This window comes from Amphiura filiformis, chromosome 12 (assembly GCF_039555335.1).
Source record: "Amphiura filiformis chromosome 12, Afil_fr2py, whole genome shotgun sequence".
Taxonomy (NCBI): Eukaryota; Metazoa; Echinodermata; class Ophiuroidea; order Amphilepidida; family Amphiuridae; genus Amphiura; species Amphiura filiformis.
The window spans coordinates 18799939-18822324 of record NC_092639.1 but is presented as its reverse complement, the minus strand read 5'-3'; the positions used below and the strand labels follow the sequence as shown (position 1 = coordinate 18822324).

At 36.3% G+C, this 22386-nt stretch overlaps 1 protein-coding gene across 1 annotated transcript; it reads right to left on the bottom strand.

Moving 5' to 3' along the window:
- Positions 1-4813: 4813 nt before the first annotated feature.
- LOC140165899 (uncharacterized) lies at positions 4814-22176 on the bottom strand. The gene is made up of 12 exons (XM_072189243.1): positions 21955-22176; positions 20573-20720; positions 20309-20439; positions 18756-18894; positions 15260-15343; positions 11869-12002; positions 10914-11020; positions 9810-9966; positions 9046-9147; positions 7537-7695; positions 6715-6810; positions 4814-6195 (listed from the first exon to the last, which is right to left on the bottom strand). The coding sequence occupies exons 1-12, from the start codon at positions 22081-22083 to the stop codon at positions 6115-6117; spliced, it is 1467 nt and encodes a 488-aa protein (XP_072045344.1). The 5' UTR covers positions 22084-22176; the 3' UTR covers positions 4814-6114.
- Between the last annotated feature and the right edge of the window lie 210 nt (positions 22177-22386).

The window sequence follows — 22386 nt, the reverse complement described above, 5'->3', positions numbered from 1 at the left end:
AACATGGTGTGTGAGCATGGTGAAAGACTCATTATTGATTAGGCGCGGACATATTAAAGGCACAGGTCCTTTGCGTGTATAGCAGAAAATTATAATAGAATGTGTGAATAGAATGTTTGGAATTTTGCAACTAAAATACTAACTGCATTCTGCATTATGTATTTATTTATTTATTTAGGCCTATGCCTATTTATTTATTTACTGACTTATTTATTTATTTTATTTATTTGGTATATTAGTTAGTAGGCCTAGTTAGTAATATTCCATGATAGGCCTACGTCGGTTTATTATTGATTGTTGATAACTTGACAACTTGATTGATTGATCGATTGATAGTCATTTCACATTATATTCCTAGTTTATAGGCCAATTTGAATAACATCGTACATTAGATAAATAGACCTATCAGTATTGATTTATTCTATTCAGCAATATCAAGGATTACTATCAAACTTCTCATAGCTGATTGTAAGTTGGCTCAGTGGTAACGCAGTAGGTTTTACAACACCGAGGTCCCGGGTTCGATTCCCACCTCTGCCTATTTTTTGCAAGGCTGAGAATAAAATGAAATTTCTGGACTGCAAACTTATTTGGCGCGCGATCTGAGCTGGTCCTTTTCTGGTGGCTGTGTCTGTTACAGGCACACTCCCTCTGCATCCAAACCAGGTTCACGCTCATTACACCTCCCTTAAGTGTAGCAAAAATAATAGAAAATCATGTCTGATAACTACTGTCAAAATGCTGTATGTAATAATCAGCAATAGCTAAATCTATATATATTAAACCAGGAAAGTTGAAAAAGAAGGAGGAAGAACGGAATTATATCCTTGAGATAATCCCGTAGGTTATCCTGTCGCACCTATTCATAGTCCTTTATTCTCAAGTAGTTACACATCTACTTGAAAGTAGCCTTTGATGTGATGTGCCTTGCCGACTACGGTTGATTAATTTTCCGAACCATATCCAATGTTTCTATAGATAATTCCTTGAAAGTATGACACGTGTGTGTTAAGAACCTGGTGTTGCTCTGCAGGGATACCGCACGTGGATACTATAAGAAAGAAATGTAGTTTTGTAAAGATTCCAAAAAAATCCGCCCATTTTGGAATATATATTAATTATTTAGGAGAGTGTTTTAGGATTTTGTTAGAAACGGATGATTTTTGATCATCTATATTTTATTGTTTTAATGTATTTTCCTGTCATTTCCTGCAAACCTAATAAAGATATTTTGATAATTGAAAATAGTCTGTATCATAAATCGTAGAGGTTGAAAGCGTAATCAAGCGTGCAAAATTATTATTTGCCATGGAACTTCGGTCATATTTTATTTGAAATAAACTGGATGTTAGGATCTGCATGCATGGTATGCATGGTATTGATGGTATACAGACACTGACCTTTCCCTAAAACCAGTAAGCAGCAACTTGTGTATCACACCCGTCGTGGGTTCGAACCCTTTTGTTGTATTTTATTGTTAAACCTAAATAGCGTGATTGCTTTTGAATGAGCGGCAACACACATATTTTGTTTGAGGATAGCTGGATCTATCTCCTTCTTTTACATCTTCTCTGATTAAACATATGACAGGGCTTAGAATCAATATGCCCTCTTGTACTCAGTCACAGGTCAATGCAATATCAGTTTATGTTCACGTTCACTATACTCATTAATTAATCTCCCATAATATGACAGATAACCTGATAAGCTACATGTGATGATGATGGGATATTTGGACATTGAACACGTTACTTTTCTTTTAACTTTACAAATGTGTTAATTGATATACGACGAGCTCCCATATCAATCTTTAGGGAAAATGTGATTGATGGCGGTATGATTGGATTATTTACATTAATTGTGAATCAACTTCAGGGATAATGTCCGCTGTATATTTCTTATCAACGTAGATTATTCGATGCAATACCTTCCCCCGGGGGGGGGGGGCACTCAAGTTTCACAGTGTACACAAGCGTGACCACACATTTTCAAAACATACCCTAAACAGGATTTGCCCTTTTGGGTAAGAAACACCCCTAAACAGAAATTTCGCGCGGTTTTATAACAAATTTTACCCCCTAAAACAGGATTGCACACTGTAAAAGGGTCATTCTTCGGTAAGGTCCACGTTTGAAGGTTTGGAAAATAGACATTTCAAAATGATTTTTCTGTTATTTTTTTACAGATTAAGAAAGAGACATGTCTCCAGTGTAGTAAAAAAGTGTTTGGCTCAATCTTTATTAACAGCTTGATGTAATTTTTTGGCTTTTTCTGCAGCTAATGTCATCTCCATCACCGTCGTCATCTCCGTCACAATTGCAACGAAGTTCAACTGATACCAAAAATGTGTCGCACATTGAACATTTTGTTTTTTACCTACAGAGGAATGGAGTATAACCAAGATTATGCAACATATCATTACATTTCCATTTTACCAGTTTTAAGGTCAAAGCAGGGCATTATCTGTAGAGTGGCGGAGATGATGTCAAGGAATGGAAATTCTGCTGTTTCATCTCCGTCACGTGACGGAAATGATTCTCTCATAGTGAAAATCACCTCCAAACGTCATATCCATCACAAAATTGTGATGGATATGACGTGACGGTATATTACGAAATTAACAAACTTACGACCCTAGTGGTACAACTATAACATACACATGGTCAATAAAGGAGGTGAAAAGAAATAAACGTACAACTGTTGTAATTTTGACAAAAGTAAAATAAATAATGCGAACATTTTAGGTATCAGAAGCGTTCGGAGATGATGATTAATAAAGGTACCCACCCGTATGAGTGAAGAAATGGTTATAGTTTTGATAAAGTTATTGCGCCAACATGAGGAATAAATGTCTAAATGAATTTACTGCATATTGACTTGTACTCTCTAGGTCAAATAAATGACCTTACAAAATTAGTATTTTTCTCCAGGCGCTTCTAAATTTTCGTGACGGTAGATGACGCAGAAATAGGGACAGGAAATTTTAGACATATAGGGTGAAATTATTTTTACTCCTGGCTATGAAAGATGTGTTACAATAACTTTTTCTACAATATACAATAAATAACTTGTATTTTGTACTTGGATTTTGGGGGTTGTGACACCCTGTATAAGCAATTTTCTCGAAAATAAGAACTTCTTTTAATATTTTGATGTTTTGAGATATAAAAGGAACGTCAATACTAAACAACTGCAAAAATTAAAATTCGAAATCATGTTTCATATTTTAGTTATGACTCCTGAAAGTGGAGGGACTGCAATTGTGCACCTTACCGAAGAATGACCCAAAAAAGGAACGTAAATTATCGGACGTCCGTATTTCGAAATTTCCTGTAATTTTACGGGAACTAGCCGGAAACAAAACACATTTTTGTGACCAGAACCACCAACCTACCTCAATACCAACCCACATACCTAAAATCTACATGTAATACTACAAACCCAGTATGTCCCTAACTCACGCTGGAAGTAAAATTTAAATTCTGTAATTTTACTCCTCCCCGTAAAAGTAAGAGAAAACTCCTGGCAGCAAATTTTCCGGTTATCCCGTAATTACAACAAATTACGGGCCACGTCAGCAGTAGCGTAGCTAGCAGGGGAAGGCAGGGGGGAAGAGTGCCCCCTGACAAAGAAATGAAAGAGAAAATCTGGAGGGCAAAGGAAAATAAACTTTTCATCCCGATCATGGGCCAAATTATTTTAAAATACCAAATACCGTCCCAATAATCGTCCAATTCTTGGAAGCCCGAAAACATGTACAGCAAAAACAAAACCGGTATATGTATTTATTTATTTATTTTATTCATATTTATCCAGGGTAGCCCAATTCAGCCGATAGCTGGTCTTACATGGGGCCCTGCAATACATTTACATAACATTAAAAGGCAACAATTTTCAACATGCAATTTATATAAAATATACAACTATTAGATACAAAATTAAAATACAGAAATGTATACAATTTTCAAAGTAAAATAGAAATACATCATTAAAAAGTACATGCTCAATTTTTTTAAGACTTAAATCTTTGCTTGAAAATCTGCACATTTATTGAACTTCTTACATCATTACTCAGTTTATTCCAAACCTCAACCCCACTGTATGAAAAAGATGATTTAAAGTACCCAGTGTCATAACCATTTGTGCAAGGCGGTAGAGCCAATAAATTGGACGCAGCTTGTCTGGTGTTCACATTATGCTTTTCATGTACATAAGAAAACCTGTTGATAAGGTACTGTGGTGATATATCGTTAAGACGTTTAAACATTAACAGTGATTTGAAATACATTGCACGATTTGGAAGTGATTCCCATCCTAATATAGGAAACATTATATCAGAAGACGTAAGGTAGTTGGCACGCAATATTATTCTAGTACATCGCTTTTGTAAAACACATAATTTACGTACATCTTCATTGAAGCGACCAAACCAAACTACACTGCAATGATGATAGTCGAACTGCGGTTGGATAAGAGCCTTATATAAAACATTAAGAGTGCGAACGTCAAGAAATGTTTTTAGACGTCTCAAGAGTCCTATTTTACAAAATAATTTATGTATGACTGAATTAACATGATCGTGCCAAAGTAACTTAGAATCTATCTTTACACCAAGACATTTGGCACTATGAACTCTTACAAGTTTACAATCATCAATGGAAACTGAAAAAGCAGAGCATTTATCATTACGTAACTTAGGCTCACTACCAATGAGCATAACATTTGTCTTATCAGTATGTATGTATGTAATGCAACTGCAATTTTACGTCTGTGCCCCCGAAATTTTATTTTGCTCCCCTCACCACCCCCCCAACAAAGAAAGCTGGCTACGCCCCTGCACATCGGGAGCTGTTTTGGTGCTAGATGGTATACTATTCAGCAAATTACTTCAGTGGTGTCCGTCTGCTCTGTCTGATTATCGCGTAACAAGAACTAGGTCACGCGATGTTACGCAGTTTGACTAGCGAATGTTAAATTCGCCTGGTCGATTTTTTGTAGGGTAGCTAATAACAATAACTAAATCTGGGGAATATATTTAACAACGTTTTATGTTCAAAATATCAGATACGACGGTAATAATAATAGTAGTAATGTCGCACTTATTATTGTCTAATTAATGATCTCGCATTTAGTTCGCGGTCAGGCAATCAATTTATTTTGATTGAATCACAGGCTTCGCGTATATTATTAATGAGGTTGTGAATTATAGGTTAATAACTGCGCATTAGTTATTTGGAGGGCATTTTGAAATTGTGAAAATTAAATATCCCTCAGGACGCCATGTGCAAATATGGTAGTTTCTAGAGTTTCTGGCTGGCGAGTTATATAAGCTTCATGGCAATCATGGCTGTGATATAGACATAGAATGTGTCAACTTGGACCTGTAGCACACCATGAATAATAAATTGAAGTGCTAAAACTGCCTACTTTGTTCCCTGTAGGTGGCTTATAAACCTATATAAATGTAAAATAAGGGTTTCAAAAAATAGTCAGAATGTAGGTATCATTATGCCTCAAATCACTTGTCATTGTCAAATCACTGCAGAGTAGGTTATGATATGAAAATTGAAAGTTGAATAAATACCCCTGATCCGTGAATTCTTGTTTATATTGCCCCTGAGGGCATAGTCATGGTTTTGACATCACCGAGGGCCTATAATTTTAAACTGTACCCCGAATATTAAGCAGTCAATATTTGTTTTATATACCGAATAATATAGACTCTTCTCATTTGATTGGTTGAAAGATTTCCTGAACTGACAAGACCTACAAGCTTTTAGACTTTATAGAAACACCATAACCATCCATGTGTGTAGAAGACAATAAGCCAGTCACTACTGCCTGAGGATGGTAACAGATCGTTACCGAAAATATTTAAGGTAATTGAAAATTTTCCTTCATTAGTTTCCGTTGAAAGTTTCAAAACTACTTTTGTTTATTCAACTACCGGAACTTATGAGCCTTCACTATTGCAATGTGATAAGTATAAGTTATTACATTTTCATAATACACCATGACTTCCTCTGTGTTGGCTTCTGTCTTGGCGATACTTCCACATTATCACAATCTTGTTTATCGATGGCCATACTTTTATTCACAGGATATGGGAAGCGTTTATTCTGCTTGCCATGCTTGCTGTACGTGACGTTGGCTTTTGTAGTACCGGAGAAACGCCATGCACCCACGTTTTCCTTGCTAAACAGGGGATGAAAAAAAAAAACAATTCAGGAAGAAAATATTAGACTAAATATAGCGAATCAAAGCAAAGGTAAAGGAGTCGAACCTGCACTTTTTTACAGGGTGGAGTGACTATCCCTCTTTCGTTAGCGATTAGGCCAGAATCCACCGTGAAATGTTGCTGTGGAGGGATCGCCACACTTCCTCCATAGCGAGTCCCAGCATTTAAGAATGCCGGTACCCATTTATACACCTATTTATGAATTTCATTTCATTTCATTTTATTAGAAAAAGCATCGTGGCCCTAAGGCCAAATTGGGCAATTTTTACAATCGAGATAAATTGCCTTACTTAAGGACACAATACGATGGCGCCACCGGGGCTCGAACCCACAACCTTCCGATTATGACTCGGAGCCAGTTCCGTTCGGCCACCTTGCTCCCATGAATTCTATTTGGAATTTTCTTGTGGAATCATCAGCTACCGTACGAATGAGACCAATGAGGGGGTTTTGATTCTAGTAATACTTTACGATACCTTGAGCATGTATTCTCTATCCTCTTCGTCCAATTCTAAGTCAAGAGCATCTATGTATCCTGTATCAACGCCAATTGTCCTGGACAGATCATCACGCTATAAAAAAAGTAAACATTGCTATTAATACATTCCCCGTTCACTGTCAGAGGAGGTTTCACCTTGGTTTGGGGTGGATATTTTATAAATTAATTTAGAAGAGCAGCAACGAAAGCACTTACATTACATTCCAGATGTTTAATCTACATCATATGCAAAATTTCAGGAAAAATTAACGAGGCATTTTTATTTTAGGGCCGTTTTTCTATAACTGGTGTTTACCAGTGGAGAGAGTGCCCGTTGAGGGCGCTATAACCCCCCCATTTTAAGAACAAAAATGTGATTAAAAAACTGACACGTGCTAATTTTCTATAATTTTGAGAGTATGTAGTATGAACATGTAGAATATAATCAAGTAGTTGCCCTACCTGCTCTTTTTCGAAAAAAATCAAAAGTCCTATACCTCAATGATAATGAAACCTATGTGTTTAGTGTAAAAACAGTCGAACAAATAAACATGTCGAGTGTTCAGAACCAGAAAGCCTTAACTCACTTTTTGGCCATTTTGACATTTTGGTACCAAAATAATCACCAGTACCCACAGATTCTTCCAATCGTAAAAACTTTAACCCAATCAAACTTCGTATTGCAGATTTCTCTTTCAGTCTGACCGTGTAATGTAGGGGCTAGCTACAATATTCTACCATTTACAGCCTATTTAAACAACGGAAAACTCTATGGGGAAACTCTGGGGAAACTACAATATTACCACGAAAACTTAATTACCTTGTATAAGACTCTTTTTGAGTTTAACATCACCATGTCCAATATAGTAGTGAAATATCCAGCAAGGTTTTTGATTTCTTTGCCCGTGAATCCACGAAATACGTTTCTGGCGTCAATACCTCTACTTTCGGCATATTTGGTTATCTCCCTGTGGGAGAGCTGCAAAACATTCAAAAGTTGTTCAAAATAATTATCAAATTCGTTATCATCATAATCATCATCTTCATTATCATCGTCATCGTCATCATCGTCTTCATCGTCATCATCATCATCATCGTCATCATCATCATCATCATCATCATCATCGTTGATCATCGTCCTCCTCGTCGTCATCGTCATCATTGTTAACGTCATCATCGTCATCAACATCAGCAGCAGCACTTGTTATCAATCATCCACATTACATGCACAGTGCCTTAAAAATCGGAGCAGAAAAACCTGTGAAGAAACCATAATCGCTGGTCATATATTCTTAATCATTCACCTGCTTTCCAGGTGAACGATTAAGAAGACGTATATGTAGTTATAGGTAAACGCGTATTACTTGTAGGAGAGAAATAAAAATGCACGCGCGATGATGTTGATGCGTCTAATGCACGAGCCCCGAAGGGGGAGTGCATTAGACTCATCAACATCAGCACAAGTTCATTTTTTGTTGCCTAATTTTTGAGCAACAAGTAATATGCGTTCATTAACCTATTTCATACACGAGAAAAAAAAAACAATTTTTGCTGTTTTTATAACAAAATTATCACTAAAAATGTTGGAAATAGAACGAAATATTAATGCATCAACCCACCCGAAAACGAATCAAGCCTACGCGACGCGAACGCGTGCGAAACACTACGCAAAGTACACGGAGTACACATTATAACAATAAATGCACTCCACGTCCTTTTCTAACAGCTTTTCTGATTGGTTGCTTTGATATAGGAGTGTATGAATAATAATAATAATCCTCATCTTCATCGTCATCGTCGTCGTCGTCGACATCGTCATTATCATTGCCATTGTCAATATAAATTTACAACCACATTAATATACGCGATGTGCTTAATCCAATCACAGATAATAACTTTAAATTACGCGGACGCAAATGCAGGTTGTTGAAAAAAAGTAATGACCGCGTCTCGTGACGTTGCTAAAAGTACGCTTAACAATGACCGCGTTACGTGACGTCTTATGCATTCGAATAATTTACGCGGGCGCTGGCCGCCATATTTGGACATCGCCTGATTGCGCACTAGTGTGATTGGTTGCTAATTTGACGTATATTGAATTTAAAAAGTGGAAAGTGACGGTTATGAATGAGCAAGGTTAATGACTTTGCATCAGTTATTTTTCGGGTATTGTGATAAAACATGATATAGTTCTTTGGACCTTGAAATATCCCTCGGGGCTGCGCCCGAGGGATATTCTTCGGTTCCAAAGCACAATGTTTAGATATTTCACAATCCCCTCAAAACAACAGTTACTGATGCGCAGTCATTAACCACTAAATGTCTTTACCTGACCATCTTGGTCTGTATCGATGGCGTTGACTATCTGGGCATTTGTTTTGCCCTCTCCAAAAATGATTGCTTTCTGCTCCTTTGTGAATTCGTCTCCAGCCTATAGATTTGTGTTAAGTAAAAAAAAAATAAAACCCATTACACTTATACCTTCCAGCGTTATGTTTTAAGTGGACGTTGAAAAGACATGTTTTGAGAGGTTGCGATTTCTGTACACCTTGGTGCTTATGCATATGTAACAGAATTAATTTGGGCACCTGAATTTGGGAAGCAAGTATGGGGCCCAACATGAAATTAATAATTATTGCCACAATCTTGTGTTCGCCGAGTATTTGTTTATGTAATTTCAGTACATATTCGGGGTTCGTGCTGCTCTTTGTGCTATAGTAATGGGAGTATTTCTTTGTGACATTTGTTCTGAAATGATCGGAACAGTTATTAGCCAGCAGGCTCATAGCACTCAAGTTGTGACGGTGCCACACTGGTCGAGTACTGTATTCTATTTATTTATTATTTATTATTTATTATTATTATTATTATTATTATTATTATTATTATTATTATTATTATTATTATTATTATTATTATTATTATTATTATTATTAGGTATTATATAGCTGAGCAAGCCCTTTAAAAGGGATTTTTTTTATATGTATTTGGGGTACCGTTACAAAACCCGGAGTTCAATTTTATCCTGTCTCATAACTAAACGGGTTCCCGAGAACTCCGTGTCAAGAAATTGGAATACTGATCAATAATAACCTGATCTAGTGCACGTTTAAAAGCATCTTTCGGTACCGTGCCTTTCTCCACATCAGCGTGTTTACCCAACAGCTTAATAAAAGCTGTCATAGCGTTGACTAGGTCCCCATGTTCCTGTTGTGCTGCATCTATTCTGTCCATCTTTTGCTTTCGTTCCCTACATAATAAGTTAAATGAAATAGAAACGTCAAATACTCAGAACCAATATAATGCATGGACAAAGGTTAGATCCAACTCTCGAGATTCACAATACGATGCGCCGCCAGCGGTTGGATTTGCCAGTCCAACTTTTTGCCACCATTTGTGATGTGATCAAGCAAAATCAGTCGGAACTCGAAAATATTACATTTTCAGTTTCTTATAAGATAGTAAAAATCATTTACAAAGCTGCATTTTGCATAAAACCCAATTGTAATTGATCGTCGCTTCCAAAAAAAGAAGAAACACAAGGACATATTTCCTTTGTTTGCCTATATCTCAAAATTCATGTATCCGAGTTCCGACTGTTTGATCGCATCACATTTGATTTTCACAGTGTTTAATAATAATGGTGAAAACAGCTCCATGGAGAATTCCGTCAGGTAAGTTGAATGCATTATGGGAAGGTCGAGTGGAATTACGTCACGATTGTAGAATATGTATCCTAGGTGTATACAATAGGCACCACCAGCGGCCATTTGGCTTGGTGTTATTCACGTGTCCAGGGGAAACTTGTGCCGGCGTTACCCATTGTAGAGGAACTGGAAAATGACCAGAAGGCCCTTCTCAAATGTAACTGTTTTTATTGTTAGAGTCTAAGCATTTAGACTTATAAGTGAAGTCGCTGGAGTAAAATCGCGGAGGATAGTATGGACACAAGGTTAATCAAATACAAAAGGAGTAAATTAATTATTATTTTCCCGTCTTTTCCATTTTTAGGACTGAGGAACACGGTATCTATTTCGGACTATATATAGAACCGTGTTGCATTTTCTGACAACGGAATTTTTAACTTTTTTCTACATTCGGACGACTGACCCTAGATATGTCCTCTCCAGTTCCCCATGTATTTGAATAGTACACTGTTGTTATGATCTTCTAGCAAATATAAAACTATAGTTTTACCTGGCTAATTCTGTCTTTTTTGGCATTTCGGGTGTTGTATTTGGAGCATGCTCCTTTGCTCTTCTGTTGAATTCTTCCTTGAACATTTCTTTTTCATCCGCAGAGTACTGAATAGGAAAATAAACTCACTGGTTAAGGGATGGGGTATGAACGTTTGGACAGTATTTATTGTGGGACATTAGAGCACATCAGACATATCGAATTGCATTCTGAATACGAAGAATGTCCTTCTGATATCAAATAATTTTGATTTTTTGAAATTCACAATGATACACATTTTATGGCAAATCATTAAAAATTGATATTTTTTATATTTAACAGTACTCGAAGTAAACTTTATAAATCTGATGATTTATACTTAAAGTATATGTAGGTGGGATGAAAAGCCGACGATCAATTGAAAATTTTGACCTTTCGTATTGAAGATATGGATTTTTTTTTCCAAAACACCAAAAAAATAGGTCTTTGGGGGAAAAATCCATATCTTCAATATGAAAAGTCACAATTTTCAATTGATCGTCGGCTTTTCATCCCACCTACACACACTTTAAGTATAAATCATCAGATTTATAAAGTTTACTTCGAGTACTGTTTTCCTCCCAGCTACATACACTATAAGAATATATCATTAGATTTATAAAATTTACTTCGAGGACTGTTTTATATCAAAAATGTGATATATAACAAATTTTAATAATTTGTCATAAAATTTGTATTATATCGTGAATTTCAAAAAATGAACATTATTTGATATCAGAAAGACATTCTTCGTATTCAGAATGCAATTCGATATGTCTAATGTGCTCTCATGTCCCATAAAAAAATACTGTCGAAACGCTTAAAACACTTAATGGTTACGCAAGTATTTAGTGCAATGAAATATTTGCATTTGTCACGCTTTTTGAACATTACAATATACTCCCCACCTCACCCACCACACACAGTGTATATATACCAGCACAACACCGATGGTTTTTCCATTTGGTTGGTCTCCAAATTGGCTATTTGGGTCCCAAGCAGCCGCAAGATCGCCAAATTCTGGAATTCGTATAAGGAAATTGTCTTGTGGTTTCAATGACAGATACCAACCTGCAAAAATATCAAATTAATTTTTCATTCATTTTAGATCATTTCATTTTAATAAATAAGCAATGTTTTGACAGATACATTTGCCTCAAATCTGCGGGTTATTTTCTATATATATGTATATATAAAATATATAAATATACACGTTAATTAAACATTTTGTGCTACTCGGAGTTTCACGCACGTACGATCAGTACGGCGATCATCAGGCAACTAATGCTTGATAACACAGATCATTTTTTCTTTTTTTTGTTTCGGTCGGGCGGTTTGCGTCGATGGTTAGGCGTAATGAGCTTGTTTCTATCTGTCATGGTAACCATCGCAAACCGCCCGACCGAAACAAAAAAAGAAAAAATGATCTGTGTTATCAAGCATTAGTTGCTTGATGATCGCCGTACTGATCGTACGTGCGTGAAACTCCGAGTAGCACAAAATGTTTAATTAACGTGTATATTTATATATTTTATTAGGCTCTACACCAGTTGTATTGAGCACTCTCACTGCATTTCTGTGACTCTTATATTATATGTATATATATATATATATGAGTTGACTTGTGACGTCATTGCCAGTCGGCAATTCCCATTGTTATCTGTCAGTATGCGCGCGCATCATATTTTGTTTAGGACCTGTGATTTTAAAACTCCCACCACATCACAATAAGACTATTGAACAGTGTAGTGGTTGTATGCAGTTCGCTCAAGCATATAGATATACAGTGGCGTAACAAGGGGGACAAGGGAGGGCACGTGCCTTGGGCGCTACCATGTAGGGGACACCGAATCGCCGCTGATTAAAACAAATTTGGGTGAACCATTAACAATTTTTTGTGTACTGATATAATATGTTGCCAAAATTTGCGAATTGCTTCATCCCTTATCTGTTTGAATAATAATGAACCAAATTTGCCATATTGAAGTATTAAGGGCTCTGGTATGAGCGTTTGGACAGTATTTTTTGTGGGACATGAAAGCACATCAGACATATCGAATTACATAGTGCCAGAAGTGGGTAAGTGCAATAGCTGCCGTGTGTAGCTGCCATGTGTAAATGAGTACAACATACTGTGTGTAAATTGCCAATATTTTCACAGAGCAGCTATTGCACTTAACCCACTTCTGGCAATATGCAGTCGATATAATTAATGTCTCCTAGTTACACCTAATTTTCATTATTTTTTTTCCCTGGCGCGATATGAGTTCATTCTTTTCTGCATGCAGTTTCTGTTATAAACATCGTCCTCCGGGAATCAAACACCTGGAATAAAAACCCTAACAATTCTGTTTCGTCCCATTATACCGTTTCAAATATTTTTCTCAAATTAAAATTTTTTCTTCGTTTTAAAAATATACCTTAAAATATCCAACATTTTGGTCAAACTTAAAAAAAGTAAAATTTTGATTCTTTTTGACCCATATTTTTAAATGAAGGAAAAATTCAAAAATTTGAGAAAATTCTTTCTAGATTTGTGTCTTTAGAACACAAATGTGCAATTTTTGTCAATGGTGGACCGAAAAAAATTCGCATGGAAAATCAAACTTGGCGCTTTTCTCGAAAACTGCTCATTTTCGATATAAAAAAATTCTGATTGGATGAAGGGAACATTCGGAGTTTTGTCAAAACCAATCACAGATGCCGTATTTTCCATTAGTCACCAGCTAGAAGCTCACACAGCTCTTATGATGCTGTGCACTCAACCATGTAGTGTAAACATAGACTGTATAGAGACAATGTACTGTTTGCTTGGACGAAATTGTGTGCTCAGGTGTATCGAGGTGGAAACTGTGCACAGATGCGTTTATAAGAGAATCGTTTTGTAGACACACTTTCCGTATGTCCCACTTTGAGTGATCCTGCCTGCCCCCTTGAAGTGTAAAGTGTATGTAGCTTGGAGAAAAAGTGTTTTATATCGCGAATTTCAAAAAGTCGCAATTATTTGATATTAGAAGGACATGCAATTCGATATGTATGATGTGCTCTCAGGTTCCACAAAAATACGTGAAAACGTCGCTATCCGAGCCCTTAATAGTAACTATAGAAACAGTTTTAATTTATATGGCTATTAATGAGTAATGGCATCGGATCTCATGTGCAGCTGCGGATTATATTGTACGTTGAACAGCAGACAAGAAAGCTAATACATTTCCCTATGTGCACTAATGTAACCATAGGAACACGTAAACAGTTCATGGCATGAATGTTCATGACATTATGTGGGCATATCAATGTCGATTAATGCTATTGATCGCTATTGTAAATTTTGAACATTAATAATATGTTTTGCCTTGCTATGTTAGAATTCAACACAGACACAATAATTATTTGATGTGTATCATTGAAAACTGATTTGATGTCATGACAGAAAATGTATTACTGTTTTCGCCTAAAACAGGTCGGACCTAACATGATTTCTACACAGCAGCAAAAATTATTCCCTGTTCGTGATACAATTTTATTCATTTAATATTGTTTAGACCACCTAGGGGCCAAACCCTTTGAAGTGAAAATGCGTGTTATAAAAGGTTGGCATATATAGGTGTTTTTTATGGGTCAAAGGCAGTAACTTCTAGGTGGCCAAATAAATCGATCTTCTACAGGGGGTCCCAGCATGGGGTCAAAGTTTATTTATTGTTTTATTGTTTTTTATCCCCACCAAAGTATTCCTCTGGTCAGAAGGATATCCAAAAGGTGAAGGGTCAACATCATAAAAATGCTCCGATTTGAACCAATGTGTCAAATTGTTCCTCTTGCCAAAACAAATTAAGTTTGCACATCTTGGATGTCTTGTGTTTGACAAACATGCTCCTGGAGCATGTTTCTTATTCAAACATGCTCCTGGAGCATGTATTTAAATGGAAAATACTAAGTAGTCAAATATGCTCCTGGAGCATTTACTTAAATTGAAAATATTTACAAGTCAAACATGCTCCTGTACCATACGGGGCAGGACCATAATGGTGCAGGACCATATGGTCCAGGCTAAAATCGCACAAAAACGCGACGAATACATGGCTTTCTAGTAGTTGCTAGTGGCCAAGCATACAGCTCGGCGCGATGACGAGCTATTTTACTATCACAAGGACATTCCTCGTATTCAGAATGCAATTTGTGGCTGATGTTCCACAAAAATACTGTGCAAACGTTTCTATATGATCCTTAAGGAGTCTGTGGCGTAATGTCTATCGGTTACAGCACAAGCAATTTGCAGACATTTTACGTGCCTTATATGCAAAATTAACCCAAACACAATGATAACATACCATCAAAAACTCGTATTGGATAATTATTGGTCAATCCACCGTCGACAAAGTATTGATCTTTATGTTTCACTGGGAATAGTACACCTGTAAAGAAACAAAAATACCAAGAAAAAACTTTGGTCTAAGACCACGAACACAGCCTTAGTATAACCCTTTAATGAACTTTGACTCCAAAATCTATGAACCTTCCACAGACTTTGGCTAATGTCAATACAATGTCGTATACACGTCGCATCACTCTAGTTGAATCATTTTCTTACGATCCGTGACCATTCATAGCATACCTTTGTTTCTCTGTGGATTTGACTAGATGGACATATTATAAGAAAAAATAGCTCCTATGTCCCTCCCAAAAATGGCGGAAAAATCTATTTTATAGCTCATTTTTCAAAATGGCCGCCGGTGACATTTTGAAAAACATGAATGTCTATATACCATGTTCAAAGTGTTGAGAGGTCATCTTGACCCCTAAATCCAAGATGGCTGCCAGTTCCATATTGAAAAACATGAAAATCGATATATCATGAAGTGGATAGGCTCTAATAACAAACAATGTGTCGTTTTCAACTATATTTGGCATGCAAAACCGTTTAAGATCATATTCATAGAGTTTGGGGTCACATTGACCCCTAAATCCAAGATGGCCGCCAGCGCCATATTCACAAAAACATGAAAATCTATATACCATGAAGTGGATAGGCTATACTGACAAACAATGTGTCGTTTTCCACTATTTTTGGCATGCCAAATCTTTTTTTGTCAAATTCAAAGTGTTTGGGGATCATCTTGAACCCTAAATCCAAGATGGCCGCCAGCGCCATATTGAAAAACATGAAAATCGATATTTATCATGAAGTGAATTGACTATAATAACCAACAATGTGTCGTTTTCAACTATTTGTGGCATGCAAAACCATTTAAGATCATATTCAAAGAGTTTGGGGTCACCTTGACCCCTAAATCCAAGATGGCCGCGAGCACCATATTGACAAAAACATGAAGTGGATAGGCTATACTGACAAATATTCCACTCTATTTGGCATGCCAAACCTTTTCATGTCGTATTCAAAGTGTTTGGGGGCATCTTGACCCCTAAATCCAAGATGACTGTCTAAACCATGTCGAAAAACATGAACATCGATATTTAAGATGTGACACACATGAGGCCAATACTTATTTTTACATAAGACACTGAGTAATGGCAATACATGTGTACAAGTTGCGTCACCGTCCTACTTAATTTGTAGGAGAGTTAGCATTTTGAAGTTATTTCGTTTTATACCGGAAGTTATATATACCTTAATTACCTTTGACCCCAAATAAAAATTGATTCTCTTTGGATCATAGCGCTAGGTTAATAATGTTTCCAATTTTTCTATCATCCTTAACAATGGTCAAATAAAAGTCTAAGCATACTGTTGTTTATCTTGGTCTAGAACTTAATCAGTTTCTTGGTTGTGAGGAAATTGCAACCGAAAATTTGAAACAAGTTAACTCTCGTTTGAAATTTCTCTACAGGCAAACAAATTTTTTAAATCAAAAAGTGAAGAAAATGGTCTGCTCAGCTTTTGTTTTGTATTTTGTTTGACTATTCTATTTTCTCCTGGTATTGCGCCATTTCTAAATATCATTCGATCAGATTGCAGCGTGCTCAGATCAAAGTTATCAGATTTATTCTGGGCAAAGATAGCTAAAGATCACATGTATCATATTTAAAAAAAGCTGACTTTCAGAATTTAGGCATTTCAAACATCAGGATAATGGCCGTTTGAACCATGTTTTTATTATTTATCATGATTTTTGCCCCAGCTATATGAATGAAAATTTTGTCAAATTATCTAATCTTCATCGTTATAACACTAAGGGTAGCAATTTTAACTTTCAAGTTCCAGAAATTAAACAGCAGATTCTGCTTTCTTTTTTTACAATGTAATTCATAATTGCAACAAACTTCCTGATGATGTAAAATTGTGCAATACAAAATCAATGTTTAAAAAAGGATGTCAACATTAAGCTTTTAGACCACATGGAAGAAGAAGAAGAAAAAAAAAAAAAAAAAAAGAAAAAGAAAAAGAAAAAGAAAAAGAAAAAAAAAAGAAAAAGAAAAAGAAAAGAAAAAAAAAAAAAGAAAAAGAAAAAGAAAAAGAAAAGAAAAAGAAAAAGAAAATTAAAATCCTGTAGAAAAAAACACAGCCTTGACTGCATGTGTAAAGATAATTAATTAATGCCGTGACACGCTTCGGTGCGCGTTCTATGTTCATAATTTCAACAAGAACTTATTAAGGGGGTACTACACCCCTCGATAAATTTGGGTCTATTTTTGCATTTTTCTCAAAAACTAATAACAAACTGGTAACGAAAGTTACGTATAATATAGGGACAAGGAATCCAATTACTACACTGGAATTTCAGTGACCCAAGACAAGCGGTTCGTTATTTATGATAAGAAATAAGGTACCGCTAGGATGTACCTCATTTCCTGTCATATATACTGAACCGCTTGTCTTGAGTCACTGAAATTTCAGCGTAGTAATTGGACCCCTTGCCCCAATAATATACATAACTTTTGTTACAAGTGTGTTATTATTTTTTGAGAAAAATGCAAAATAGCCACGAATTTACCACAAGGGTGTAGTACCCCCTTAAAGCAATAATGTCATGATATTGATCTTTATTTTTCATTGGGAATAGCACATATGTTAAGAACAAAATAAGGACAATTAGTGCAGTGACACGCTTCGGTGCGAGTTCTATCTATGTTCATGACTTATTAAAGCAATAATGTCATGATGTGTGATTTCCATGCTTATTTGTTTTCCACGAAATGTTAGTTTTCACTGATAAAATTATGTTCTTTTTAATTTCGACCCAATGAAATGAGGTAAAACAAAGAAAATTGCAATTTCATTCCAGCGCCACAATTATCGTCAATGTGGGTATTAGCTCGCCGATTGAGTGGAACGTCACGCAACTGGGATGTATGAATAAGACGTATAATAGCGATATTCACACAGCTTATGTCAATAATTCGATGATACACATGCAGAAGACGTGTCAACCATCACTCGATCATCACTAAATATACCATTTTGGACGAATTTTGGTTAATATTTTTTTAACATTGTTACGTTTTGTAGCACCTAATTTCGTGTACCATAAAAAGTATCATTATTTTTAGGGCAAGAAGAGTTCACATGTTCTCACGCGTAGCAGGGAACTTAAAATGTCTCAAAGGAGATACATTTCTTTAAATCGTACACTTATGTGTAAGGATCCCATCCGTGTGCCAACCACCCTGGACATCCTGGACATCAATTTTTTTCAGCTCCGAGGTGGAGAAATTTTATTTTTGGATGGGAGAGAGGGATCAGGTAGAGCAACATTTTTGTTTTTGCTCAGATAGCGAGACAATTTTTTCTTCAAAAGAAAACCCAGTCCCCCTTGGTATATAATAGTGCGTCCCTTATTAAACTGTGAGGAGAGAAAAATGATTTACCTGGATGTGAGAGTGACATGCGCACGGCATCTTTGATTTTCATACATGGAGTAGTCTTAACATGACAATATAGGCAGTCCAGTTGGCTTAAATTGCTGACAACAACACAGAGTTCTCGCTTGTTACACTTCTTGTAGAGCTGAAAAGAAGCAGTGGTTAATTTGTTATCACTGTTGCATGTTTAGAGATAAAGCCGGGACATAAAGTGTAGGCCTACGAAAGAATAAGAGAAGAAAGGGGTAACAAACGAGTGAATGAATAAATTGAATAATAATTATTATAGAAAATAAACACATAACAACACTAGGCAGCTATTGGATGAAGCCAAAGCCTTTATGCGTTACGTAATTAAAGGAGGATTTCGTGATCCTAGCATCCTCTTTATATCATGACATTTTTCAGTAGATGTGCACGAAAAAAGCTTATTCCCAAAATTTCAGTTGATTCCGATTTTGCGTTTGCGAGTTATGCATGATTATGTGTATTGCACTGCACCATAGCCCACTGTTGTAATTTCGTTCTGTTATACCAGAACGAAATTCAAATTTGACAGTATTTTTGCCAAACGAATTTCAGTGGTATAAAAATTTCAACTTTTTTTTTGAAAAAAGTGGGGGGATGAGGCTGTGGATCACGAAATGTCCTTTTATTTTACATCTGTCTAACACAAGTCCAGGTAAGAGGTCAACTAATTTCGAGAACTGGGCCTTGATTTCACAATCTCCTGAATATTGATTGACAACTTTTCCCAATATGTCAGTGCTTACAATGGACACAATATAATTATGAACAAAGTGTCAGTCCGTTGATTACAAAATGTGCTGCATTATCTTGCCTTTCCGTAGGCCCTGTAATGTATCGGCGTGGTGGCCTAGTGTTTAGAGCGTCCGCCTCACGATCGGGAGGTCGCGGGTTCGAAACTCGGCCGGGCCATACCAAAGGCTTTAAAAATGGTACCTACTGCCTTCTTGCCAGGCTTTCGGCATTGAAAGAATGGAGTAGGGAAAGTTAAACACATGGCTACCAGTGGACTAACCCCCTACTGTACCTTATCTGCTTGCAGACATGTGGCCTAGGGTTATGAAACGGAGATAGGCGCCGCCCAATGGGCCGAAAGGATTTAACTTTTTTCCTTTGTAATGTATCGCGCCGAAAGTCCTGAGAAGGCGCGTGACAAACTAAAGTAACCTCATTTAGGGGCCTGATTATTCTTTCGAACTCAAAAATCTTTTCAGCAAGATTGAGTATCCTGCTCTGGGTAATAAAATGTTCTCAGGATGTTTGAAACCCAGGGGAAGATTCTTCATGGTTAACGGTATACGGATGTGCTTTTTTTTTGGGGGGTTTTTTGTCTGTGTGGGGGATGTGTATGTGTGTGAAAACTTGGTATACCGATTGGTGGCCAAAACAGCAAAAAGCAGGTATAGAGAAAGTCAGCATCCAAAAGTCTGCGTAGCACATCCTTGTACAAAAAAATGTTCGAAGACCCCCCCCCCGGGCCTTAAAACATGCTTCACATACATTGTTTACGATTTATTTCATATGTATCTTACGTCTTCGAATGTGGCGTTAGCGTTCCCAAGCCTTTTCTTCAACACCTGTCCAATCCATTTCTCCACCTTTTTGCCAGGATGTAAGCCATAGTGTGTCAATAAATTTGGCAAGAGTGCGCAGCAACAAGCATCTTGTAAATAATAATAATAATAATAATAATAATAATAATAATAATAATAATAATAATAATAATAATAATAATAATAATAATAATAATAATAATATATAATTAATTTGACAATGATGAAGCGTTTTTGTCTCACCTAAAGGTTTGCTTAAACCTCCATCGGCCATTTTCTTCTCCATTACATGCGAGTCACAGCCTAGAGCACCAGCCATTGCTACCAAAGCACCAGCGCTAGTCCCAGCAAAACGTTTCATATTTGTCCATACTCCTATTTCTTCCAAAACCTGAGGATGGGAATATGCGAAAAATGATTACCGATAAGAACGATCTCGGAGTGTATTATTCTTATGGTACATACTATTGAAAGGGTCACATGCACTATGGACCACAATGGCCTAATCCTAATGGCATAATTCAATAACCTCAATTAAACAGTATTAATTCAAAAAATAGCCCAATCCAAATCGTACAAACAGACCCGGGCGATACATAAAAATACGACGAGGAACTATTTGTTTGTGGGCCATCTGAAACGGATGCTTTAAAAACACTGATATTTACCAAGTTATATAGCAAAAAAAGTACTTTTGGTTTTTGGTGCTTTGAGATGGTATATCTTCTCTTATTATCATATTAATTTGTTGAAATACTGCCAAAATTCATCCGCACGGCATCGATTTTATGTACCTAGTTTTCAGCTTCAAGGGCGCGCAGCTATTTTAAAGTATTTACGGTGTTTGATCATTTGACATCTAAAATCATCTAGTTACTTCTGGTACTGTTAGCATTTACCTGAGAGAGTTCTAAGTATGTGATGCGATCAGGCAAAATCAGTCGGAAATCGGCAAGCCTAGTTTTGAGATATGTGTCAAATAATGTACAAATTCAAAGTATAGACCTCTGGAAAAGGCAACCGTTACTACTAGTTTCACAGCATACCCTCACTTACGATCATTGGGTATACCGATCATCAGACGGATAATTTGTCATGGTTTCAACTTAACAGTAATGCATATACAGGTATATACATTCTGTGATGTCAAATAATGTATGTAGGGGTGGAAAATCGAAATTGACTTTTTTTTGCAAAAATGGAAGAGAAAAACATTCTTATTTTGATGAAATTCCGATGGAAAAATGTTAAAAAGTGAACAAAGAAAGAGACACGAGATCAAATTAATGATGCTTAATCGTTATTCTTAATATATAAGTCCCCGCACAGGCAGGCATGTCCGGAGTTTTTACTCTGGTATATCTGCCTATGCATGTTATGTTTCCATTTGTAAATTCATGCGTAATTCTTCTTTCCCCTGTATATTAAAAAAGTGAATTTTTTAATATACATATTAAAGGTACTATTTTCCCCTGTTTTGTCATACGGTTGTATATTCAATGAACCACGACTTTGCAAAAGAGCGCTTACAAATTGATATGATCCACTTCTTCCACTACCAAGCAGCTATAAAATGTACAATCAATACGTAGTCGCATTCTAAATAATTTCCGCAATAAACTTACCCTAACAGCTCCAATATGCGCAGTGCCTTGGCTGCCTCCTCCTTCGAATGCGATATTTTCAAAAGGAAATTTGTCATTTTCAAATTCCTTTAATTCCTCTGGAGTTAGGATTTTTCTCTTCTCCATCATATTTGCCAATGCTAACAGTTACTTTATCGTTATACCATAGTGTTATACTGAATGTGTCTCAATTCATGAAGATACAATGCGGCTCATTATTATATGAGGTGAAATACGTTGGTGATGTAGGTGGTGATTCAACATATTTCAAACGCCCCCTGGACAGGTTGGATACAAACGGAATAAATGCCTGCCAAAGTCAAAATGTATTTGAACCATTTAATCCCAGCGAAGCCAACGGTTTATTATCCAACTTTATTATCATCATCATTATTATTATTATTATTATTATTATTATTATTATTATTATTA